Genomic DNA, 21,888 nt, shown 5'->3' with positions numbered 1-21,888 from the left:
TTTTTTTTTTTTTTTTTTTTTTTCTGACACAGTGTCTTGTTCTGTGTCCCAGGCTGGAGTGCAGTGGCATGATCTCGGCTCACTGCAACCTCCACCTCCCGGGTTCAAGCGATTCTCCTGCCTCAGCCTCCAGAGCAGCTGGGATTATAGGCACCCACCACCACGCCCAGCTAATTTAGCCTCCCAAAATACTGGGATAGCACTATGTCTTTGATGTTAATTGACAAAAGAAAGTTTGACAGATTCACTTTTTTTTTTTTTTTTTTTTTTTGACACAGAGTCTTGTTCTGTGTCCCAGGCTGGAGTGCAGTGGCATGATCTCGGCTCACTGCAACCTCCACCTCCCGGGTTCAAGCGATTCTCCTGCCTCAGCCTCCTGAGTAGCTGAGACTACAGGTGCATACCACTACACCCAGCTAATTTTTATATTTTTAGTAGAGACGGGGTTTCACCCTGTTGGCCAGGCTGGTCTCGAAGTCCTGACCTCAAGTGATCCACCTGCCTCGGCCTCCCAAATTGCTAGGATTATAGGCGCAAGCTACTGTACCCGGCCCAGATTCACATTTGATAGGAATTCCTTCATGCCTCAATCATCTGAATGTGAAGGCCCTTGAGAGTACCAATCTTTCCATCCCAGTGTGACCCCAGCTCCCTGGGCCCCACATCAGCCTGGCCTCCATTACAAAACTACCAAACCGAGTCACGATCCCCACACAGAGGGACCCAGCTTCCCAGTTGGACTGTGGGCTTGGCTGAATTAGGGTCATCTGCTTCTGCCCTGCACCCAACACAGGATACCAATAGGTGCTTGGGCCGCGTCCATTGAATCTAACTGCTGATGGGTTTTCTAAATGCAAAGAAAAAGAAGTGGAAGGAATCATGGAAATGAGGTCCACTATGTAAGGTAAGTGGGAATGTGAGTGATTTTTGAAAAATCTATTTCCCAAAGTGGAAATCTCTAAAATGTGGCCATTAGTGACATTCTGAAAAAGGAAAATAAAATGGTATTGCTGACTCTTTTAAGATTAAAATAATAAATTACTGATGTTTTAATAATTTTCAAATGAGAATGAAATTGTTGATATGTAATTAAAAGAAATTGTTGATATGTAATTATTGACGTTTTAATGATTTTAAAAAGAGAATGAAATTGTTGGTATGTAATTAAAAAGCAAGAATTGCAATTGATCCCTTTTTTTCCTCTTTCTCTTTTTTTTGAGGCGGAGTCTCGCTCTGTCACCCAGGCTGGAGTGCAGTGGCACGATCTCGGATCACTGCAAGCTCCGCCTCCCAGGTTCACACCATTCTCCTGCCTCAGCCTCCCAAGTAGCTGGGACTACAGGTGCCTGCCACCACGCTTGGCTAATTTTTTATATTTTTAGTAGAGACGGGGTTTCACCATGTTAGCCACGATGGTTTCCATCTCCTGACCTCGTGATCCGCCCACCTCGGCCTCCCAAAGTGAGCCCCCGCCCCAGCTTTTCTCTTTCTTTAAAGAGGCAGGATCTTGCTATGTGGGCTGGACTTGAATTCCTGGGATCCAGCAATCCTCCCACTTCAGCCCCCTGAGTAGCTGGAACTATAGGTCTTCACCACCACGCCCAGCTTTGATCCTTTTTCTTTTTTGGGAGTGGGGCAGGGACAAGGTGTGGCTCTGCCACCGAGGCTGGAGTGCAGTGGAGTGATCTAGACTCACTGCAACCTGTGCCTTCCAGGCTCAAGCCATTCTCCCACCTCAGCCTCCCAAGTAGCTCAGACCATAGGCATCTGCCACCATACCCACCTAATTTTTCAATTTTTAGTGAAGATGAGTTCTTGCTGTGTTGCCCAGGATGGTCTCAAACTCCTGAGCTCAAGTGATCCTTCTGCCTCAGCCTCCCAAAGTACTGGGATTACAGGTGTGAACCCCAATGCCCAGCCTCTTTCATTTTTAAAGAGGAAATTGAAGTCAGGGCGCAGTGGCTCACGCCTGTAATCCCAGCACTTTGGGAGGCCGAGGCAGGCTGATCACGAGGTCAGGCATTTGAGACCAGCCTGGTCAACATGGTGAAACCCCATCTCTACTAAAAACACAAAAATTAGCCAGGCGTGGTGGCAGGCACCTGTAATCCCAGCTACTCAGGAAGCTGAGGCAGGAGAATCACTTGAACCCGGGAGGTGGAGGTTGCAGTGAACCAAGATTGCACCACTGCCCTCCAGCCTGGGTGACAGAGTGAGACTCCGTCTCAAAAAAAAAAGGGAATTGAAGCATTGACATTGTGCCTTCTTGAAAAATGGATTGCTGGCTTTTCATGATTTAGAAATCAAAAGCAAAAAATTATTGGCCTTGACATTCTAATCATTATTCAAAGAATTAAGTTATTGACTATATGGGTTTTAAAAGACTTGAATTGTTAAGACTTGGAGATTTGAACAAAGGAAAATTGAACTGTTGGCAGTTTTAGGCAAGATTCCCTGACTCTCTGCTGCCCATGTGTGGAGAGAACTGGGTCATCACAGCTCCCAGCCTCCCTCTGAGGATGAGTAGAGGTCCCTTGGGGGCCCGCTGGCCAGCCACATTATGGAATTACACATATCCCACTGCCCTTTACTCTGAAACTATTTTGGAGAATTATCCAAGGGTTCTTCCGGACTCATTGAGAGGAAGTGGACACTCAGCCTTTGCAACCCTACTGTGCCTTGGCAACGCCTGACAGTTACATGTCACCAGGCACTGTCTGACTCAATAACAATGATTAATGTGTGTGGTTTCAGAACTTCCTCCCCACCTCCCAGCACCCCCATGATGCAGAAGTCTCTGCTCAGCTTGACTCTATTTCTTCCCTGCTCTCACTCTGTCCTTGCCATACCAGTTCTCAGGCTTTGCAAGAGCTGGAGTGTGCAGGCAGATCACCTGAGGTCAGGAGTTCAAGACCAGCCCGGCTAATATGATGAAATCCCGTCTCTACTAAAAATACAAAAAAATTAGCCAGGCACAGTGGTGCGCATCTGTAATCCCAGCTACTCAGGAAGCTGAGGCAGGAGAATCACTTGAACCCAGGAGGTGGAGGATGCAGTGAGCCGTGATCGCACCACTGCACTCCAGCCTAGGAGACAGAGTAACACTCCGTCTCAAAAAACAAACAGACAAACAAACAAACAAAAAGAGCTGGAGTGAGGGTAAAGGTTGGAAGAGAGTTGTAGGGGAGGGCTGAGATGCCAGAAGTGGTTTAGGAGAAAAATGGGGCCAGTTTGTAATGTGTGGGGGCAGTGGATGGGAAAAGAAAAAAAAAAGAACATTTGAAGGAGTATTGTTGATACAATCACTTTGGAGAGCAATTTGGCAATTGGTAAAGTTGAAAATGAGCATGTCCTCCCAGTCAGCACAGCACGTCCATTTCTTGGAATATACCCTAGGGAAACTCTCCCACACGTGCACCAGGAGACATGTCCAAGGACATCCACTGAAGCACTGTTTGCAATCACAAAAAAAAAAAAAAAAAAAAAAGCTCTGCTTTAAATATCCATGTGCAAGGAATAAAGAATAATAAAAATTTAGGCATGGGATATGCTACAAACAGCGGCAATGAACTAGAGATATAAAACAGCATGGATAGATCTCAAAAACACATTATGGCCAGGCGGGGTGGCTCATGCCTGTAATCCCAACACTTTGGGAGGCTGAAGCAGGCAGATCACTTGAAGGAGTTCGAGACCACTCTGGCCAACATGGCGAAACCCTGTCTCTACTAAAAAAAAAATATATATATATATATATATATTAGCTGGGCACGGTGGTGGGCACCTTTAGTACCAGCTACTCAGGAGGCTGAGCCAGGAGAATCACTTGAACCTGGGAGATGGAGGTTGCAGTGAGCCCAGATGGCACCACTGCATTCCAGCCTGGGTGACAGAATGAGACTCCATCTCAAAAAAAACAAAACAAAAACACCCCCAACAACATTGAGTGAAAGAAGCAATTTGCAGGACAGTCCATACAGCATGAAGCTGTGCATGTATTTTTAAAACCAAAACAATGCAATATATTGGTTTAGGATATTTATATATATGATAAAAATATAACAGCACAGAGTAGAAGGACAAACACTAAACTCGTATTATCAGTCAGGATAGGTTAGGTCCATACCTCTGCGACAAACAACACCCAGTCTTAGTGGCTTATAACAGAGTTTATTTCATGGTTGGGCTACATGTCCATCAGGGATTAGCAGAGGCTCCAGTTCACATCTCACTCTGGGACCAGGCTGACCAGCAACAACCAGATGTCATGGCAGAGAAAACGAGAGCCTGACAACTTGCTTTGTCTCTCAACACTTCACCTTGGCAAGCCTAATGGCCAGATCCAACCTTTTTTTTTTTTCCCCAGACAGACAGGGTCTCACTCTGTCACCGAGGTTGGAGTACAGAGTGTGAGCACCCCTCACTGAAGCCTCAACTTCCCAGGCTGAAACAATTCTCCCACTGTAGCCTCTCGGGTAGCTGGGACTATAGGCAGATGCCACCATGCCCAGCTAATTATTTTATTGTATTTTTAATAGAGACAACGTCTCATTATGTTGCCCAAGCTGGTTTCAAACTCCTGGGCTCAAACGATCCTCCTGCCTTGGCCTCCCAAAGTGTTGGGACTACAGGCATGAGACACCACATCCAGCCAAATTGATAGATGTATTATTATTATTATTTTCTTTAAGACAGAGTCTTCCTCTGTCACTCAGGCTGGAGTGCAGTGGCATTATCACGGCTCGCTCAATCCTCAATGTCCTTGGTTCAAGCGATCCTCCTACTCCAGCCTCACAAGTAGCTAGGACTACAGGCATGTGCCACCATGCCCGGCTAATTTTTTACTTTTTGTAGGGACGGGGTCTCACTATGTTGCCCAGGCTGGTCTTGAACTCCCAGGCTCAAGTGATCCTCCCACCATGGCCTCCCAGAGTGCTGGGATTATAGGTGTGAGCCACTGTGCCTGGCCCAAACCCAACTTTAAGGGGGCAAGAAAGAGGTATCCTATTATGTGCCCAAAAGCAAAAGCAGTAACTGATGGATAAAAACCCTCTGTTCATCATGGTGATGACTTTTGGGAAGAGCAAAAAGGGCTTCCACCTTAACTGTGGAAACTGAAAATAAAACCCTAAGCCCTCTCAACCACTGAATGGGCCTCCTCTTGGCCAAGGGAACCCCAGAGAAACTTTGAAATTTGAGGTTCCAGCCATAACAGGATGGGATGTCAGACACACCTCATTAGACTTCCTTTTGGTGGTGTAGACACAACTGACCAGCATTCACGTTAAAAATTAGGCCGGGAGCGGTAGCTTACGCCTATAATTCCAGCACCTTGGGAGGCCAAGGTGGGCAGATCACCTGAGGTCAGCAGTTTGAGACCGGCCTGGACAACATGGCAAAACCCAGTCTCTACTAAAAATATAAAAAATTAGCCAGGCATGGTGGCACATGCCTGTAATCCCAGCCACACCGGAGGCTGAGGCAGGGGAATCACTTGAACCCAGGAGGAAGAGGTTGCAGTGAGCCGAGATGGCAGCATTGCACTCCAGCCTGGGTAACAGAGTGAGACTCCGTCCCCCACCACCACCCCCCAAAAAATTAATGTTAAATAGAGATCATACAACTGACAGAACAAACTCTTGGTGGCAGTAAGATACCAAATTATAACAAGATCTAAGGTCATGCCAGATAAGGGTTAAGACTCCTACACTTAAAAAACTATGTTCTAACTGCCACAAGATTTTTCTTTCTCTCTTTTTTTTCTTTTTTTTTTTTTGGAGACAAGGTCTCAATCTTTCACGCAGGCTGGAGTGGTACAGTGGTGCAGTCACAGCTCACTGCAGCCTCAACCTCTCGGGCTCAAGTGATCCTCCCATCTCTATCTCCCAAGTAGCTGGGACTACAGGCATGTGCCACTGCACCCAGCTAAGATGGGGTTTTGCCATGTTGCCCAAGCTGGTCTCAAACCTCTTCAAGCATTCTTCCTACCCTGGCCTTACAAAATGCTGGGATTATAGGCATGAGCCACCACTCCCAGCTACCTGAGATTTTTCCTTTTCTCTAGCAGCTCAACAAGCAGTGGCCTTAAGATAAGTAATATTAAAACAACTGCAGCTCATCCACCACCAGACACTAACAGCCCCCCTGCTCCTGCTTCACAGCCATAACTACAGCTTTGATTGGTCAAGACACAGATTTCATTAACTTTCTCCTGATAAGAAGACCAGGGACCATGGACTGGTTCTGTCTTATTTACAGAAGCTGCACTTGAGTGCCTTTGTGTTTCTGCTTCACCTTTTGATGTACAGGGCCTTGTTTTCATGCTTTAAAAAAAGAGATGGGGTCTCACTATGTTGTCCGGGCTGGAGTGCAGTGGCTATTCACAGATGTGATCATAGTGCACTGCAGCCTTGAACTCCTAGCTTCAAGCTATCCTCCTGTCTCCATCTCCCGAGTAGCAGGGACTATAGGCACATGCCACCATGCCCAGCAGTAATGCATTTAAATGTTAAGTCTCCACCCCACAGTGAACATGGGACACATGTAACATGCATGTTTGTTCAGTACACATGTGTCAGGACCCCCTTTGTGAATATTTACAGCTCCTTCTTTGTTTTTGAAACGGAGTTTTGCTCTTGTCTCCCAGGCTGGAGTGCAATGGCACAATCTCAGCTCATTGCAACATCTGCCTCCTGGGTTCAAGCAATTCTCCTGCCTCAGCCTCCTGAGTAGCTGGGATTACAGGCACCTGCCACCATACCCGGCTAATTTTTGTATTTTTTAGTAGAGATGGGGTTTCACCATGTTGGCCAGGCTGGTCACAAACTCCTGACCTTAAGTGATGCACCCACCTCGGCCTCCCAGAGTGCTGGGATGACAGGCGCAAGCCACCGCACCCAGCCCACAGCTCCTTCTATAACCTGTTGAATATGTATGTTTAGCCAACTCTTTCAGCTTAAGGCTCCCATTCCAATCCATCCTCCTTTGGAGTGCCTGTTTCTGGTCTCTGCGGGAGGCTACACTTCCCAGCCTGTCAGCATGGCCACCGTATAGGCTGTAACCCTTTATAAGATATTAAATCTCCTCTCCAAATTTATAGATCTTGGCCAGGCACAGTGGCTCACGCCTGTAATCCCAGCACTTTGGGAGGCCTAGGCGGGTGGATCACTTGAGGTCAGGAGTTCGAGACCAGCCTGAGCAACGTGGTGAAACTTCATCTCTACTAAAATACAAAAATCAGGCCGGGCACGGTGGCTCATGCCTGTAATCCCAGCACTTTGGGAGACCTAGGTGGTGGATCACGAGATCAGGAGTTCAAGACCAGCCTGGTCAATATGGTGAAACCCTGTCTCTACTAAAAATACAAAAATTAGCTGAGCATGGTGGCTTGTGCCTGTAGTCCCAGCTGCTTGGAAGGCTGAGGCAGGAGAATTGCTTGAATCCGGGGGGCAGAGGTTGCAGTGAGCTGAGATCATGCCACTGCACTCCAGCCTGGGCAACAGAGCGAGATTCTGTCTCAAAAAAAAAAAAAAAAATCAGCTGGGCATGGTGGTGGGTGCCTGTAGTCCCAGCTACTCAGAAGGCCAAGGCAGGAGAATTCCTTGAACCTGGGAGGTGGACATTGCAGTGAGCCAAGATTGCGCCACTGCACTCCAGCCTGGGCGACAGGCTGGATCTAAAATATTATAGATCTCTTTTTCTAGTGGATGATTGTAATAGATATTTTTTAGAATATGAAGCAAAATGTGAAATTTGTTAATTCTGAAGGGAGGATAACTGAGTATAGGTATATATTATTCTCCATATTATCTGTATTAAAATAATATATATTTATTCTCTGTTATATCATTCTCTATGTTGCATCTTTTTCAGTTGTAGCTGAAAGTATAAAGGGAGGCTACAAATGGGCCATTAACATTAAAGTCATTTGTGTGTGTCCTTGCTGGGACAATCTTTCCTTTCATGGTATTCAAAGAGAAATATGAGTAAAGAGATTCCTTTTTTTTGTTTGTTTGTGTGTTTTCTTTTTTGAGACAGAGTCTTACTCTGTGCCCAGGCTGGAGTGCATTGTCACAGTCTCAGCTCACTGCAGCCTCTGTCTCCTGGACTCAAGTGATTCTTCCACCTCAGTCTTCTGAGAAGCTGGGACTACAGGTACACACCACCACACCTGGCTAATTTTTATATTTTTGGTAGAGATGGGGTTTTACCATGTTTTCCAGGCTGGTCTCAAACTCCTGGGCTCAAGTGATCCACCCACCCTGGCCTCCCAAAGTGCTGAGATTACGGGTATGAACCACCAGGGCCAGCCAGACTCTCTTGTTTTATGTTGCTTTTGTCTGTGTAACAGCATTCTTTTTTTCTTTTTTAAGACGGAGTTTCAAACTCGTGACCTCAGGTGATCCACCTGCCTCAGCCTCCGAAAGTGCTAGGATTACAAGCATGAGCTACTGCACCTGGCCAGCGTTCTTTCTTTCAAAACTCAACTGTTTGCTGGGCTCTGGGCTCGTGTGCAGCATTGTGTGTACCTGTGTGTGTACCTGTATGTGTATACCTGTGTGTACCTGTGTATCTGTGTGTGTGTCTTCTCCCCGCTGCAGCAAGGGCTCTCCCTAGGGTTACCTGACTTGTCTCTATTTTTCCAGCCCTGAACTTGCCACATGTTTAATGAATGACCCTGATATGCTCATGACATGGTTAGGCTTTGTGTCCCCACCCAAATCACATCTTGAATTGTAATCCCCATAATTGCCATGTGTCAAGGGAGAAGGTAATTGAATCATAGGGCGGTTTCCCCCATGCTGTTCACATGATAGTGAGTGAGTGAGTTCCCACCAGATCTGATGGTTTTATAAGGGACTCTTCCCCCTTTGCTGGGCACTTCCTGCCACTTTGTAAAGAAGGTCGTTTGCTTTCCCTTCACCTTCCGCCATGATTGTAAGTTTCCTGAGGCCTCCCCAGCCATGCTGAACTGTCAGTCAATTAAACTTCTTTCCTTTATAAATTACCTAGTCTCGGGCAGTTCTTTGTAGCAGTATCAACACAGAGTAATACAGCTCAGTTATCTTTAAATAATGAGCCACTTCAGGGCAGGAACCATGTCTCCTTACCCCTCTGAGCCCTCCTCTAAAACAAGGAATAAGTGTTTGTTGAATGAATGAATAACCAAAGCCCCCAGCCCATCAATGGAAGCTGAACACACACTGTCCTTCCCACTCTACCATGAGCCTCCTGAGGGGCTGGCAGGGTCTGTTTATCTGCAGATTTTTTTTTTTTTTTTTTTCCGAGACGAAGTCTTGCTCTGTCACCCAGGCTGGAGTGCAGTGGTGCGATCTTGGCTCACTGCAAGCTCCGTCTCCTGGGTTCACGCCATTTTCCTGCCTCAGCCTCCCGAGTAGCTGGGACTACAGGCTCCCACCACCACGCCCACGCCCGGCTAATTTTTTTGTTGTTGTTGTTGTATTTTTAGTAGAGACGGGGTTTCACTGTGTTAACCAGGATGGTCTCGATCTCCTGACCTTGTGATCCGCCCACCTCGCACTCCCAAAGTGCTGGGATTACAGGCTTGAGCCACTGCGCCCAGCCTATCTGCAGATTTTTACCATGTTTATATGCCTGCATTGAAAAGCTACTGACTTATGTGTGACTATATACTAAGGCGACCAACTTGTCCCAGTTTTAGCATTAAGTGTCCAGTGTCTTAAGAATTCCTGAAGTTCCAGGCAAACCAGGATGGTCAGGTCACTGGAAAGCAACTCCCTTCTCCCCCAGCATCATTTTTGCCTCATCTTCATATGAAAGGGTTGGACCTGGTCCTATCTCTGCATATGAGATCTAAGATTTTAGGAACAGGCCAGAGGGGAAGAGGTGAGTCAACAAAGAAAGATTCAACTTGGAATTTTCTGAGAGATCTTTATTCTTTATTCAGGATGTGGGATCGATCAGCACTGCCAGCTGGGCCTTGGTTCTAGTGGCTTGCTATGGTCTGGAAAAGTTGGGGTGGATGGACAGAATAGTCAATTTAGGAGCACAGGTTCTGGAGCCAGATGAAACGAGGTTCAATTTCCAGCCCTGCTGTGTGACCCTGGGAGAGGGATTGACCTCTCTGAGCCTCAGTTTCCTTCTCTATGTAGTAGAGATAATGATAGAACTTACCTCATGGGGGGTTCTTGATTAAATGGTTAACTAAGGTTCTCTCTACAATGCCTGGCACAAATTTAGATGGTATGTGTGCATATATGTGTGTGTGTGTGTGTGTGTGTGTGTGTGTGTATGTATATATACAAACAGAAAATATATACTTTGGGTTTTTTTTTTAAATAGAGTCTCACTCTGTTGCCCAGGCTGGAGTGCAGTGGCACGATCTCAACTCACTGCAACCTCCACCTCTTGGGTTCATGCCATTCTCCTGCCTCAGCCTCCCAAGCAGCTGAGACCACAGGCATACGCCACCATGCCTGGTATTTTTAGTAGAGACGGGGTTTCACCGTGTTAGCCAGGATGGTCTCAATCTCCTGACCTCGTGATCTGCCCACCTCAGCCTCCCAAAGTGGAGGGATTACAGGTATGAGCCAATGCGCCCGGCCTTTTTTTTTTTTTTTTTTTGAGACAAAGTCTTGCTTTGTCACCCAGGCTGGAGTGCAATGGTGCAGTCTCGGCTCACTGCAACCTCTGCCTCCCATGTTCAAGCAATTCTCCTACCTCAGCCTCCCTAGTAGCTGGGATTACAGCCATGCACCACCACACCTGGCCAATTTTTTAATATTTTTGTAGAGACAGGGTTTTACCATATTGGCCAGGCTGGTCTCAAAATCCTGACCTTGTGATCCACTTGCCTCAGCCTACCAAAGTGCTGGGATTACAGGAGTGAGCTGCTGTGCCTGGCCTTATATATATATATTTTTTAACATGGGTCTGGGAACCAAGGTATTATGGTCTATAAATCATCACTATTACCTTTTTTTTTTCTTTTTCTTTTCTTTTCTTTTTTTTCTTTTTTTTGAGATGGAGTCTTGCTCTGTCACCCAGGCTGGAGTGCAGTGGCACAGTCTCAGCTCACTGCAACCTCCGCCTCCCAGGTTGAAGCAATTCTCCTGCCTGAGCCTCCTTAGCATCTGGGACCACGTGCATGCACCACCACGCCCATCTAATTTTTTGTATTCTTAGTAGAGACAGGGTTTCACCATGTTGGCCAGGCTGATCTTGAACTCCTGACCTCAGGTGATCCGCCTGCCTCGGCCTCCCAAAGTGCTGGGATTACAAGCATGAACCACTGCACTAGGCCAGAAATGTTTTTTTAATGGAAGGCTTCATGAGTTTGCATATCATCCTTGTGCAGGGGCCATGCTAATCTCTGTATCGTTCTAATTTTAGTTTATGTGCTCCCAAAGCAAGCATTACTTTTTTTTTTTTTTTTTTAAGAGACAGGGTCTTGCTGTGTTGCCCAGGCTGGAGTGCAGTGGCATGATCTCAACTCACTGTAACCTCCGCCTCTTGGGTTGGAGTACAGTGGCTATTCACAGGTGTGATTCTACTACTTATCAGCATGGGAGTTTTGACCTTCTCCATTTCTGACCTGGGACAGTTCACCCCTCCTCAGGCCACCTGGTGGTCCCCACTCCCAGGAGATCACCACATTGATGCCAAACTTGGTGCAGAACCCAATGGGTATAGCGTACTACAGCCCAGAACTCCAGGGCTCAAGCGATCCTCCTGAGTAGCTGGGACTACAGGTGGGCATCACTGCACCCAGCTAGCTATTACTTTTTGTTGTTTTGGAGACGGAGTCTTGCTCTGTCACCCAGGCTGCAGTGCAGTGGTATGATCTCGACTGACTGCAACCTGCGCCTCCCAAGTTCAAGCAATTCTCTGCCTCAGCCTCCCAAGCAGCTGGGATTACAGGCACCCGCCACCACACCTGCCTAAGTTTTGTGTTTTTAGTAGAGACGGGGTTTCACCATCTTGGCCAGGCTGATCTTGAACTCCTGACCTCGTGATCCACCTGCCTTAGCCTCCCAAAGTGCTGGGATTACAGGCATGAGTACACCGAGCCCAGCTATTACTCTCTCTTTTTTTTCTTTTCTTTTCTTTTTTTTTTAAGCTATTACTGTTATCATGAGCATTATTAATCCTCTCTGATCACCCATCCCCAGATGAAGCCTGGGGCCTGGACTCCCCGCTCTTGGCTCTCGTCAGACTTTGTCACTATCGTTTATGTAATCACCTGTCCCCCAGCAGGCAGCCTCTGGTCTGGCATGTCTCTCTATCCTCCCTGACAAGAGAGGACAAGACCAGAGGAGATACTTTATAAATACTTGTTGAAATAAGGAAGTTCAGCTGTAGTTCCAAGCGCCACTCAGAAGCCATCAAGTTCCCGGAGACACACTATATCAGAAAACATCCCCAAGCTCTTCTGGAATGTCCCCAAGGGCCCTTCCCCACTGAGCTTCTAGGATCCTTTCAGGCCCTCCCCCAGGATCCAACGTTTCTCACCCATCACCTCTCAGAAGAGCCACCACCCTGGAGCCCTCCCGGCCGCCCTGCCCTCCTCACCTCCTCGATCCAGTCGATGAAGGCCGAGACTCGAGTGAACACCGTGGGCTTCCTTTGGGTGTTGCAGCCGAAGGAAGAAACAAAGCTGGTCACACCGTGGACCTGCCAGCCACCATCGTCTGTGGGGCAGTTGAGGGGTCCTCCAGAGTCACCCTGGAACCATCAGAGAGGGGTGGGTGGCTGAGCCATGTCTGAGGTTTATGGAACCGGTTCTGAACTCTAGGGATTTCGAGAAATTCCGACATTACTTGACCCCTCTAAACCTCAGCTCGCTCTTTTTTTTTCTTATTATTTGTAATTTTTTTATTTTTTTAGGCAGAGTCTCACTTTGTCCAGGCTAGAGTGCAGTGGTGCGATCTTGGCTCACTGCAACCTCCATCTCCCGGCTCCCAGGTTCAAGTGATTCTTCTGCCTCCCAGGTAGCTGGGATTACAGGCACCTGCCACCACACCCAGCTAATTTTTGTATATTTAATAGATGGGGTTTCACCATGTTGGCCAGGTTGGTCTCAAAGTCCTGACCTCAGGTGATCCACCCACCTCGGCCTCCCAAAGGGATTATGGGTGTGAGCCACCGCGCCCAGCCAGCTGACTCATTTGTGATAGGGAATAGTAGTATCTATCCAAGAGCCTAGGGAGTTACATGAGATGATGCATGATCTTAGCACGATATCCAGTAGAGAAGAAGCACTCGATAAACGTAGTTCTTATTGGCAGTACTATAGTTAATTATTAATTCATACTCAATTATAATACAATGAGGGGGCTGGGCACGGTGCTCAAGCCTGTAATCCCAGCACTTTGGGAGGCTGAGACGGGCGGATCATGAGGTCAGGAGATCGAGACCATCCTGGTGAACATGGTGAAACCCCGTCTCTACTAAAAAAATACAAACAATTAGCCGGGCGAGGTGGCGGGCGCCTGTAGTCCCAGCTACTCAGGAGGCTGAGGCAGGAGAATGGCGTGAACCCGGGAGGCAGAGCTTGCAGTGAGCTGAGATCCGGCCACTGCACTCCAGCCTGGGCGACAGAGTGAGACTCCGTCTTAAAAAAAAAAAAAAATACAATGAGGGTATTTGATAGTATTTTTTTTTTTGACAGACAAGGTCTTGGCCAGGCACAGTGGCTCATATCTGTAAACACAACAGTTTGGAAGGCCAAGGCAGGAGGATCACTTGAGCCCAAGAGTTAGAGACCAGCCTGGGCAACATGGTGAGACCTCATCTCTACAAAAAATTTAAAAATTAGCTAGGCATTGTGGCGTGCATTTGTACTCCTGGCTACTCAGGAGGCTGACGTGGGAGGATTGCTTGAGCCCAGGAGGGCAAGGCTACAGTGAGCTGTGATGGCGTCACTGCACTCTAGCCTGGGCAACAGAGCAAGATCCTGTCTCAAAAAAAAAAAAAAAAAAAAGGGCAATGTCTTGCTCTGTCACCCAGGCTTGAGTGCAGTGGCAAAAATCATAGCCCACTGTAAGCTTGAACTCCCAGGCTCAAACAATTCTCCCACCTTAGCCTCTCAAGTATTTGGGACTACAGACAAGTGCCACCATGCCTGACTAATTAAAAAAAGCTTTTTTGTAGATGGGCATCTCACTATGTTACCTAGGCTGGTCTCAAACTCCTGGCCTCAAGCAATCCTCCAACCTCAGCCTCCCAAAGCACTTGGATGATAGGCATGAGCGACTGTGCCCAGAACAATGATAGAATTCTTAATGTTTAATTGTAACTTCAGAACCACAGAGTTGACCTGGCATTAGAGGTTATGGTACTGGTGTCTCCTCCTGTGCTGATGCGGAAGCCTGAGGACCAGGGAGAGACAATGACTTGTCACAAGTCGTGTCAGTGTGTGAGCTGAGACTGCAACCCGGGGGTCCCGACTCCCAGGCCTGGGCTCTGTGTCTGGACTGCGCTGACTTCCTCCAAGTCCTGCCTGGCCTGGAGGCTGAATGGGGCAAGCAGGCAAGATCCCTCCTCCACCTTCCAGGCAGTTGGCCCCATTCCAAGGTCCTGCACACCCAGCACCACCTCGTGCAGGTAAGAGCTGACTCACGTTGCAGCCAGAGCGGATGTCCCCACCAGCACACACCATGGTCTTCTTCACGGTGGAACCCCACCAGTTCCACCTGGAGCAGTGCTCATAGTCCACCACGGGCAGCAGGGCCTGCTGCAACTTGTCTGGGAGTGGTCCGTTGGCTGCAGGGATAAAAAGCACCGAGTCAGGGGCCTGGGGGCACAGGGCTAGGAGCCCCAGAGGAAGGGGGCATTCAAGGCGCACAGCTCTTCCGCCCTGATGAGGACTCTCCTCCCACCCGCTAAATGGTCCTGCATGCTTTGTGCACAATTACATCCCCAGCACCTGGCACACAGGAGGCACCAAAACATGTGCAACTGACCACATTCATGTTTTGGAGGTTGGTAGGAGAAGGCTGCAGCTGGAGAGAAACGGGAGAAAAGTACAAGGTCCGGTCTTGGTGTTACCTTCAACCTGCAGCCCCCAAGCCCTGTCTTTCTGACACTGTCCCTGTGGGCAGCTAGAGAAGTCAGCACGTACTATAGAGACGGCCCCAGCCGGTGATGTAGCAGGGTGTCTCGTTGGGAAGGATGTCACCAGCGGGAGGGAGTGAGGCGAGCTGGACGGCGTCTCCCAGCTGGGCGCTGCGTGAGAGCTTGATGAGGGCGATGTCATTGCTGGGGAAGAGGGAAGAGTCACAGGGCCTGGTCCTCCAGCCGGCCCAAGTCCTACCCTCCAGCTGTTGCTCCAGGCTATTCCACCTCTGAGATGCCCCGGCTCCTTTACCCTCCAAATCCACTCTTTCATCATCATCATCATCATCATCATTATTATTGAGACACAGTCTCGGTGTGTTGCCCAGGCTGGAGTGCAGTGTCACAATCATAGCTCACTGCAGCCTCCTGGACCAAGGGATCCTCCCACTATCACCTCCTGAAGTGCTGGAATTACAGGCATGAGCCACTACACCTGGCCCAAATCGTTCTTAAGGCTGAGCAATTTTTTAAATTTTTTATTTTTTGAGTCAGAGTCTCACTCTGTTGCCCAAACTGGAATGCAGTGGCATGATCTTGGCTCACTGCAACCTCCACCTCCTGGGTTCAAGTGATTTTCCTGCCTCAGCCTCCCGAGTAGCTGGGATTATAGGTGCATGTCACCATGCCTGGCTAATTTTTGTTTATTATTTTTAGTAGAGATGGGGTTTTGACATGTTGGCCAGGGTGGTCTAGAACTCCTGACCTCAGGTGATCTGCCCGCCTTGGCCTCCCAAAGTGCTGGGATTACAGGCATGAACTACCACGCCCAGCCAAGGTTTAGCAATTTTAAGAAGCCCTTCTAGCTCCTTGGCTCACTCTGACCCTTGGCCTTCAGAATTGCCCTCTCCTTTGGCGCTTTAACCCTCACAGTTCAGTATCAGAATCACCTGGAGGGCTTGTTAAAACAGACTACTGAGGATCACGAGGTTAAGAGATCGAGACCATCCTGACTAACACGGTGAAATCCCGTCTCTACTAAAAATACAAAAAAAAATTCACCAGGCATGGTGGCGGGCGCCTGTAGTCCCAGCTATTTGGGAGACTGAGGCAGGAGAATGGTGTGAACCCGGGAGGCAGAGCTTGCAGTGAGCCAAGATCGCACCACTGCACTCCAGTCTGGGCGACAGAGCGAGATTCAGTTTCAAAAAACAAAACAAAACAAAAAACAGACTGCTGCATCCCACCCCAGTTTCTGATGCAGTGGATCTTGGCTAAGGCCCAATAATTCACTTTTTTTTTTCTTTTTTTTTGTGAGACAGAGTCTTGCTCTGTCTCCCAGGCTGGAGTACAATGGAGTGATCTCGGCTCACTGCAACCTCTGCCTCCTGGGTTCAAGCAATTCTCCTGCCTCAGCCTCCAGGGTAGCTAGCATTATAGGTGTGCATCACCATGTCTGGCTAATTTTTTAAATTTTTAGCAGAGACAGGGTTTCACCATGTTGGCCAGGCTGGTCACGAGCTCCTGAGCTCAAGTGATTCACCTGCCTCGGCCTCTGAAAGTGCTGGGATTACCGTGCCTGGCCAATAATTCACATTTCTACAGGTTCCCAGGTGATGCTGATACTGCCAGCCCAGGGACCACATTTTGAGAACCACTGCCCTCTGTCTTCACCTGCCTGCGTGTCACTCCAGTCCAGTCCTTTTGTCTGGGTCTCCGTTTTCTCTCTACTCACCCCAGAAGCCCTGTGAAGATGGGTTGGGGTTTCCATCATACAGTGCTTCACTCCTATACTGCATTTGCAGGGGTTCCGCACCCGTCTTTGACCCTCTCGCCAGAAAAAACTGAGGCACTCAGACTTAAGAATTTTTCATACACTTGAAGGGCATAAGATTGTCTCCTTGGCCTTCACAACCACCCAGGATGCCCAACTTCATGATCACCTTTTGACAAATGGCAAAACTGAGGCCCAGGGAAGGCCAGTGACTTGCTCAGGCTATACAGAGAGTTAATGCCAGAGCCTGACTCTCAGGCCAGTGCTCTTCCTTTTGCCCATAGTACTGGGAGCCCAGGATGCACTGGGTGAGCCATCTATTGAATGGAGAAACCCTCGGATTTAGGGGAAAGGTACCAGAGGAATCCTGAGCTCTGAAGCTACTAGCCAAGTGGCCTTGGGGGAGTTCCTGCCCCTCCCTGAGCTCTGCCATCCCCTCTATAGGGAGACAGGTTTGGTGGTGATGGTCCTTAAAGACTCTGCTGGCTTCAACCCTCAGTGTGTGAGACCTGGACACAGGCTGCTGGACTCAGCACCCCCTCCCTGCATGCCTACTCAGGGTTGGAGCCTACTCAGACTTGGCTGTGGGTCATGGAGGGACAAGTAGAGGAGCCTTTGAGTTCCAGACTGGAGCATTCACTCACCCACAGGCCACACACAAGCGGTTCCAGAGTGGATGCACAAAGAGGTCCCCAGAGTTGATGGGGATCACCTGCTCGGGGCCCTCCTTCACAGCAAGGTTGTAGTCGCCTAACACCACCTGGTAGGTCAGGGAGCTCCTGCGGGAGGAGGTGAGGTCAGTCTGGGCCTGACTGGCTCACCTCCCTCCTTCCCCATCATCACCCACTCTCTCCCGCTGCCCGGGTCATAGGCAGGGACAGGGTAGAGAACTCACGAGATGCAGTGGCCCGCAGTCACAACCCAGTCGGGGGCGATGAGGCTGCCACCGCAGGTGTGGTGGAAGCTTCCATTTTTCTCATACTGCAGGGAAACCTGGTGGCCCAGGAAGAGGGCCTGAGTGGGCTGGTCCCCACCACGAGAGTTGCCACCAGTGGCTGTATAGGTTGTGCACTGTGCAACTCTAGAGGGCACCATTCGCACAGAAAACAAGAGCATGCTCTGAAATGTGCAGCGCACGACCTGCACAGCTGCCTGTGGTGGCCCCATCATTTTTCCGTGGGAGTCACATTCTGATTCTCCAAAGCCTCCCTGCACCAGGACTATGACCTCCCTGGGGACCCCAACCTTCTCTACCTTCTGTCTCCTGAGAGCCCTTGATGGCCCTCTGTTCTATCACACACCCCTTACTCCATCTTTTTTTTTTTTTTTTTTTGAGATAGAGCTTTGCTCTTGTTGCCCAGTCTAGAGTGCAGTGGTGGCAATCTCAGCTCATTTCAACCTCCACCTCCCGGGTTCAAGCGATTCTCCTGCCTCAGCCTCCAAAGTAGCTAGGATTACAGGCACCTGCCATCATGCCCGGCTAATTTTGTATTTTTAGTAGACATGGAGTTTCACCATGTTGGCCAGGCTGGTCTTGAGTTCCTCACCTCAGGTGATCTGCTCACCTCAGCTTCCCGAAGTGCTGGGATTACAGGCAGGAGCCACCACGCCCAGCCCCCCTGACTCTTTTGAACCTCAGATCTTTCAAGGCTTCTTGAGCTTTCTGAAGCACAGCTCACCCTGATGAATTCTTTGCCTCTCTTCTCATTTCCTACACATTCTGATTTTCAAAAGCTCCCTCTAGACCAGGGTTAGCAAACTGTGGACCGTGGGCCACATCAGCCTTCTGGTCTGTTTTTGTAATAAAGATGTCCTGGAAATAGTCACATTCATTTCTGTATTGTTTGTGTCTGCTTTCATGCTACCATGGCACAGTCAAGTCATTCACATCCAAACCATCAAATAACCTAAAATATTCACTCTCTGGCCCTTTACAGAACAAGCCTGCTGACCCTCTCCAATAAAACTTCCCGTGATCATGGGAATGTTCTATATCTTTGCTGTCCAATATGGTAGCCACTAGCCCACATGTGACTATCAAACATTTGAAATGTGGCAAGCAGGACAAGCATGGTGGCTCATGCCTATAATCCCAGCACTTCGGGAGGTCAAGACGGGAGGATCACTGGAGCTCAGAAGTTTGAGGCAAGCCTGGGCAACATAGTGAGACCCCATCTCTACAAAAATATATAAAAATTAGCTGCACATGGTGGCGCATGCCTGTAGTCCTCTCTACACAGGAGGCTGAGGTGGGATGATTGCTTGGACCTAGGGAATCAAGGCTGCTGTGATCTGAGATCACACCACTGCACTCCAGCCTGGGCAACAGAGCAAGATCCTGTCTCAAAAAAAAAAAAGAAAAGAAAAGAAATATGGCAAGCACCAAGGAACTGAATTGTTAACATTATTTAAGTAAATTTCAGCTGGCTGCAGTGACTCACACCTGTAATCCCAGCACTTTGAGAGGCTGAGGCAGGTGGATCACCTGAGGTCAGGAGTTCCAGACTGGCCTGGCCAACATACTGAAACCCTGTTTCTACTAAAAATACAAAATTAGCCTGGCTTGGTGGCGCGTGCCTGTAATGCCAGCTACTTGGGAGGCTGAAGTAGGAGAATTGCTTGAACCCAGGTTGCAGTGAGCCAAGATTGTGCCATTGCATTTCAGCCTGGGCAACAAGAGTGAAACTCTGTCTCAATAATAATAATTTAATTAAAAAAAATTTTTGGGGACAGTCTCACTCTGTCGCCTGGGGCTAGAGTGCAGTGGCATGATCTCGTCTCACTGCAACCTCTGCCTCCCAGTTTCAAGCAGTTCCTCTGCCTCAGCCTCCCGAGTAGCTGGGATTACAGGCGTGAGCCACCGCGCCTGGCCTAATTTAATTAAATTTAAACAACCACAGCACATCAAGTCCAGCCTTCTGAGCTTCCCTCCACTGGCCTTACAAGACCCCTTACTCCCTTATTGCTTTCAGACCTCATAGCCCTGTTGTATCATCCTAGGAATCTAGAAATGAGTCTCTCAAAATTTCACTTCTTCAACACAGTGCCTGAAATTCCACCATCGGTGTGCCAACTCCTTGAGTTAAGCATTACCTTCACCCCCAATTCCACTTTTAAGTTGCAAATAGCCCAGTAAGGGTTACAGATGGAGTGGGCAAAACCTCCCTGTGAAGTAGATGGTCCAAGGGCTGCCTGGTTTTTGGAAGCTGAAGTGGACATTGCAAAGGGAGCAATGGTGTCAAGGCTGGATGCCACACCATTAGAGCTTAGGGTCCAGAGCCCATGGTGGGAATGAGTACAGCTGGTATTGCTCTTACCTGCCAGGGCCAGCTGTAGGGGACCGCATCCTCACCATTGACAACGCGGCTGGAAGGGTGAGAGGAAGGTTGGCCATAGCCTGAGGCTAGAGGGGAGAGGAGAGCTGTCAATCATCTGAAGGGTCCCAAAAAGCAAAGAGGAGGCCAGGGTCCCAGTCCAAGCTGTGCCTTCAACGGGCTGTGTGGCCCCATGCAAGCCTCTTTTGCCCTCTGGACCTCAGTAACTACACATGAATAGTGAACATTTAAACTAGAGCAGGGCTTTACAGAATCCCAGGAATCCAGGGATAGAGATTAAAATGTGGCCTCCTTCATTGGGAGGATTGAAGAGGTTGATACACTTAGAACAATGCCTGGCCCTCGATGAGCCCTCAAAAAGTGATAGCTATTGTCATACAGAGTGGAGGCTTTAAAGAAGGACTTCCTGGGGTCAAAGTGCAGCTCTGGGCAGTGTGTGGTGGCTCACACCTGTAATCCTAGTGCTTTGAGAGGGTGAGGCGGGAGGATCGCTTGAGCCCAGGAATTTGAGACCAGCCTGGGCAACATAGCAAGACCTCATCTCTAGAAAAATAAAGTAAAATAAAATAAAGTAGTCAGGTATGGTGGCATGTGCCTGTAATCTCAGCTACTCAGGAGGCTAAGGTGGTAGGATTGCTTGAGGCCAGGATTTTGAGACCAGTCTGGGCAACAAAGCAAGACCCCATCTCTACAAAAAAAAGCAAAAATAAAAACCTTAAGTGCAACTCTGCCTTTTGTTCTATGATAAGCTACTTTACTTCCCTGAGGGTCGGTAAAATGGGGATAATGATAATACTGATCTCATGAGGCTGTTGTGAAAATTACATGAGAAAATGTAAGAAAAACCCTAAACATTCTGCCTGGCACATAGTAAGCACTCAATCATGTTATCTGTTACCATTATGGTCAGTCAACGGAGGCTGCTTGGAAGAGGTGGCCCTGAGCTGGAATGGAATATGGCAGAGAGACGAGGAAAATGTCAGAGCATAGTATATGGAGCCAGGTAGCGGGAGTGTGAGAGGAGAGTTGGAGTGGTAAGTAGAACAATGGAAATTCAACCCAAGACATCCAGCCACAGAGCCCAAACTCTTAACTGTTTGACTTTGTTTACTGCCCCCATCAAGGACTTCCACTACAGCCCTTCATGGTCTTTCTCCATCCACGGCTCCCTCCACTCTCCTGCTCCATCATAAGCTGAAAGCCCCCATAGTCATGCCCCCGGGTACAAGCTGAGACCCCCTTCTGTGGAACCAGGCGTAGGGTGTCATGGGACTCAAAGCGAGTGGTAGATTTCAAGGATTCCTAGTCTAGGGCAGCCCAGAGAGCACACACACAGGTTGGGGTCTTACCAAAGGCCACAAGGAGGAGGGAACTGAGAAGCCGAAGCATCGTGAGTTTTGCGATGATAAGAAAAGGACACAGAGCCTGGGGCTCTAATATAGGGCAGAAGGTGAGCAGGGGGCTGATTGGGCCCTACTCCCAGAACAGGTGGTGGAACTCCAGGTCTCCCATGGTCCAAGGCCACAGTCCTCACCCACTGCAGATGGAGGAGTGACAGCCAAAGGAAGGACCTAATGTTCCCTCTAACAGGTGGCTGCACAGGTGGCATGGAGTGGCCAACTGATAACAGGGGTTCGGGAAGAAAAACTCATGTCAGGACAAGACCTCCTCTTTCCGAAAGAACAGGGTTAAATCCTGGTTCTGCCACCTCCAAGCTCTGTGACTTTGGGCACATGGCTTAAC

General features: G+C 48.6%; 1 protein-coding gene and 1 pseudogene across 1 annotated transcript; both read right to left on the bottom strand.

The window, feature by feature from the left end:
• Positions 1-9,892: 9,892 nt before the first annotated feature.
• LOC112629136 (chymotrypsin-like elastase family member 3B) lies at positions 9,893-21,679 on the bottom strand. Its single transcript, XM_025392627.1, has 8 exons — positions 21,495-21,679; positions 20,128-20,213; positions 17,706-17,803; positions 17,455-17,589; positions 15,104-15,240; positions 14,603-14,745; positions 12,553-12,705; positions 9,893-9,985 (listed from the first exon to the last, which is right to left on the bottom strand). Exons 1-8 carry the CDS (start codon positions 21,532-21,534, stop codon positions 9,968-9,970), a joined length of 810 nt encoding a protein of 269 aa, XP_025248412.1. The 5' UTR covers positions 21,535-21,679; the 3' UTR covers positions 9,893-9,967.
• Positions 11,294-11,393, bottom strand: LOC112615475 (annotated as a pseudogene).
• Positions 21,680-21,888: the final 209 nt, after the last annotated feature.

This window comes from Theropithecus gelada, chromosome 1, assembly GCF_003255815.1.
Source record: "Theropithecus gelada isolate Dixy chromosome 1, Tgel_1.0, whole genome shotgun sequence".
In the NCBI taxonomy this organism is placed as follows: domain Eukaryota; kingdom Metazoa; phylum Chordata; class Mammalia; order Primates; family Cercopithecidae; genus Theropithecus; species Theropithecus gelada.
The sequence above is the reverse complement of the archived record's forward strand: the minus strand, read 5'-3'. Positions and strand labels throughout refer to the sequence as shown.

Coding starts and splice junctions, on each gene's coding strand:
- LOC112629136 (XM_025392627.1), bottom strand. CDS start 21,534: ATGCTTCGGCTTCTCAGTTCCCTCCTCCTTGTGGCCTTTG. Junction 15,241..17,454: donor CGCTTGTGTGTGGCCTGTGG/GTGAGTGAATGC, acceptor CCTCTTCCCCAG/CAATGACATCGCCCTCATCA. Junction 14,746..15,103: donor CGGCTGGGGCCGTCTCTATA/GTACGTGCTGAC, acceptor TTATCCCTGCAG/CCAACGGACCACTCCCAGAC.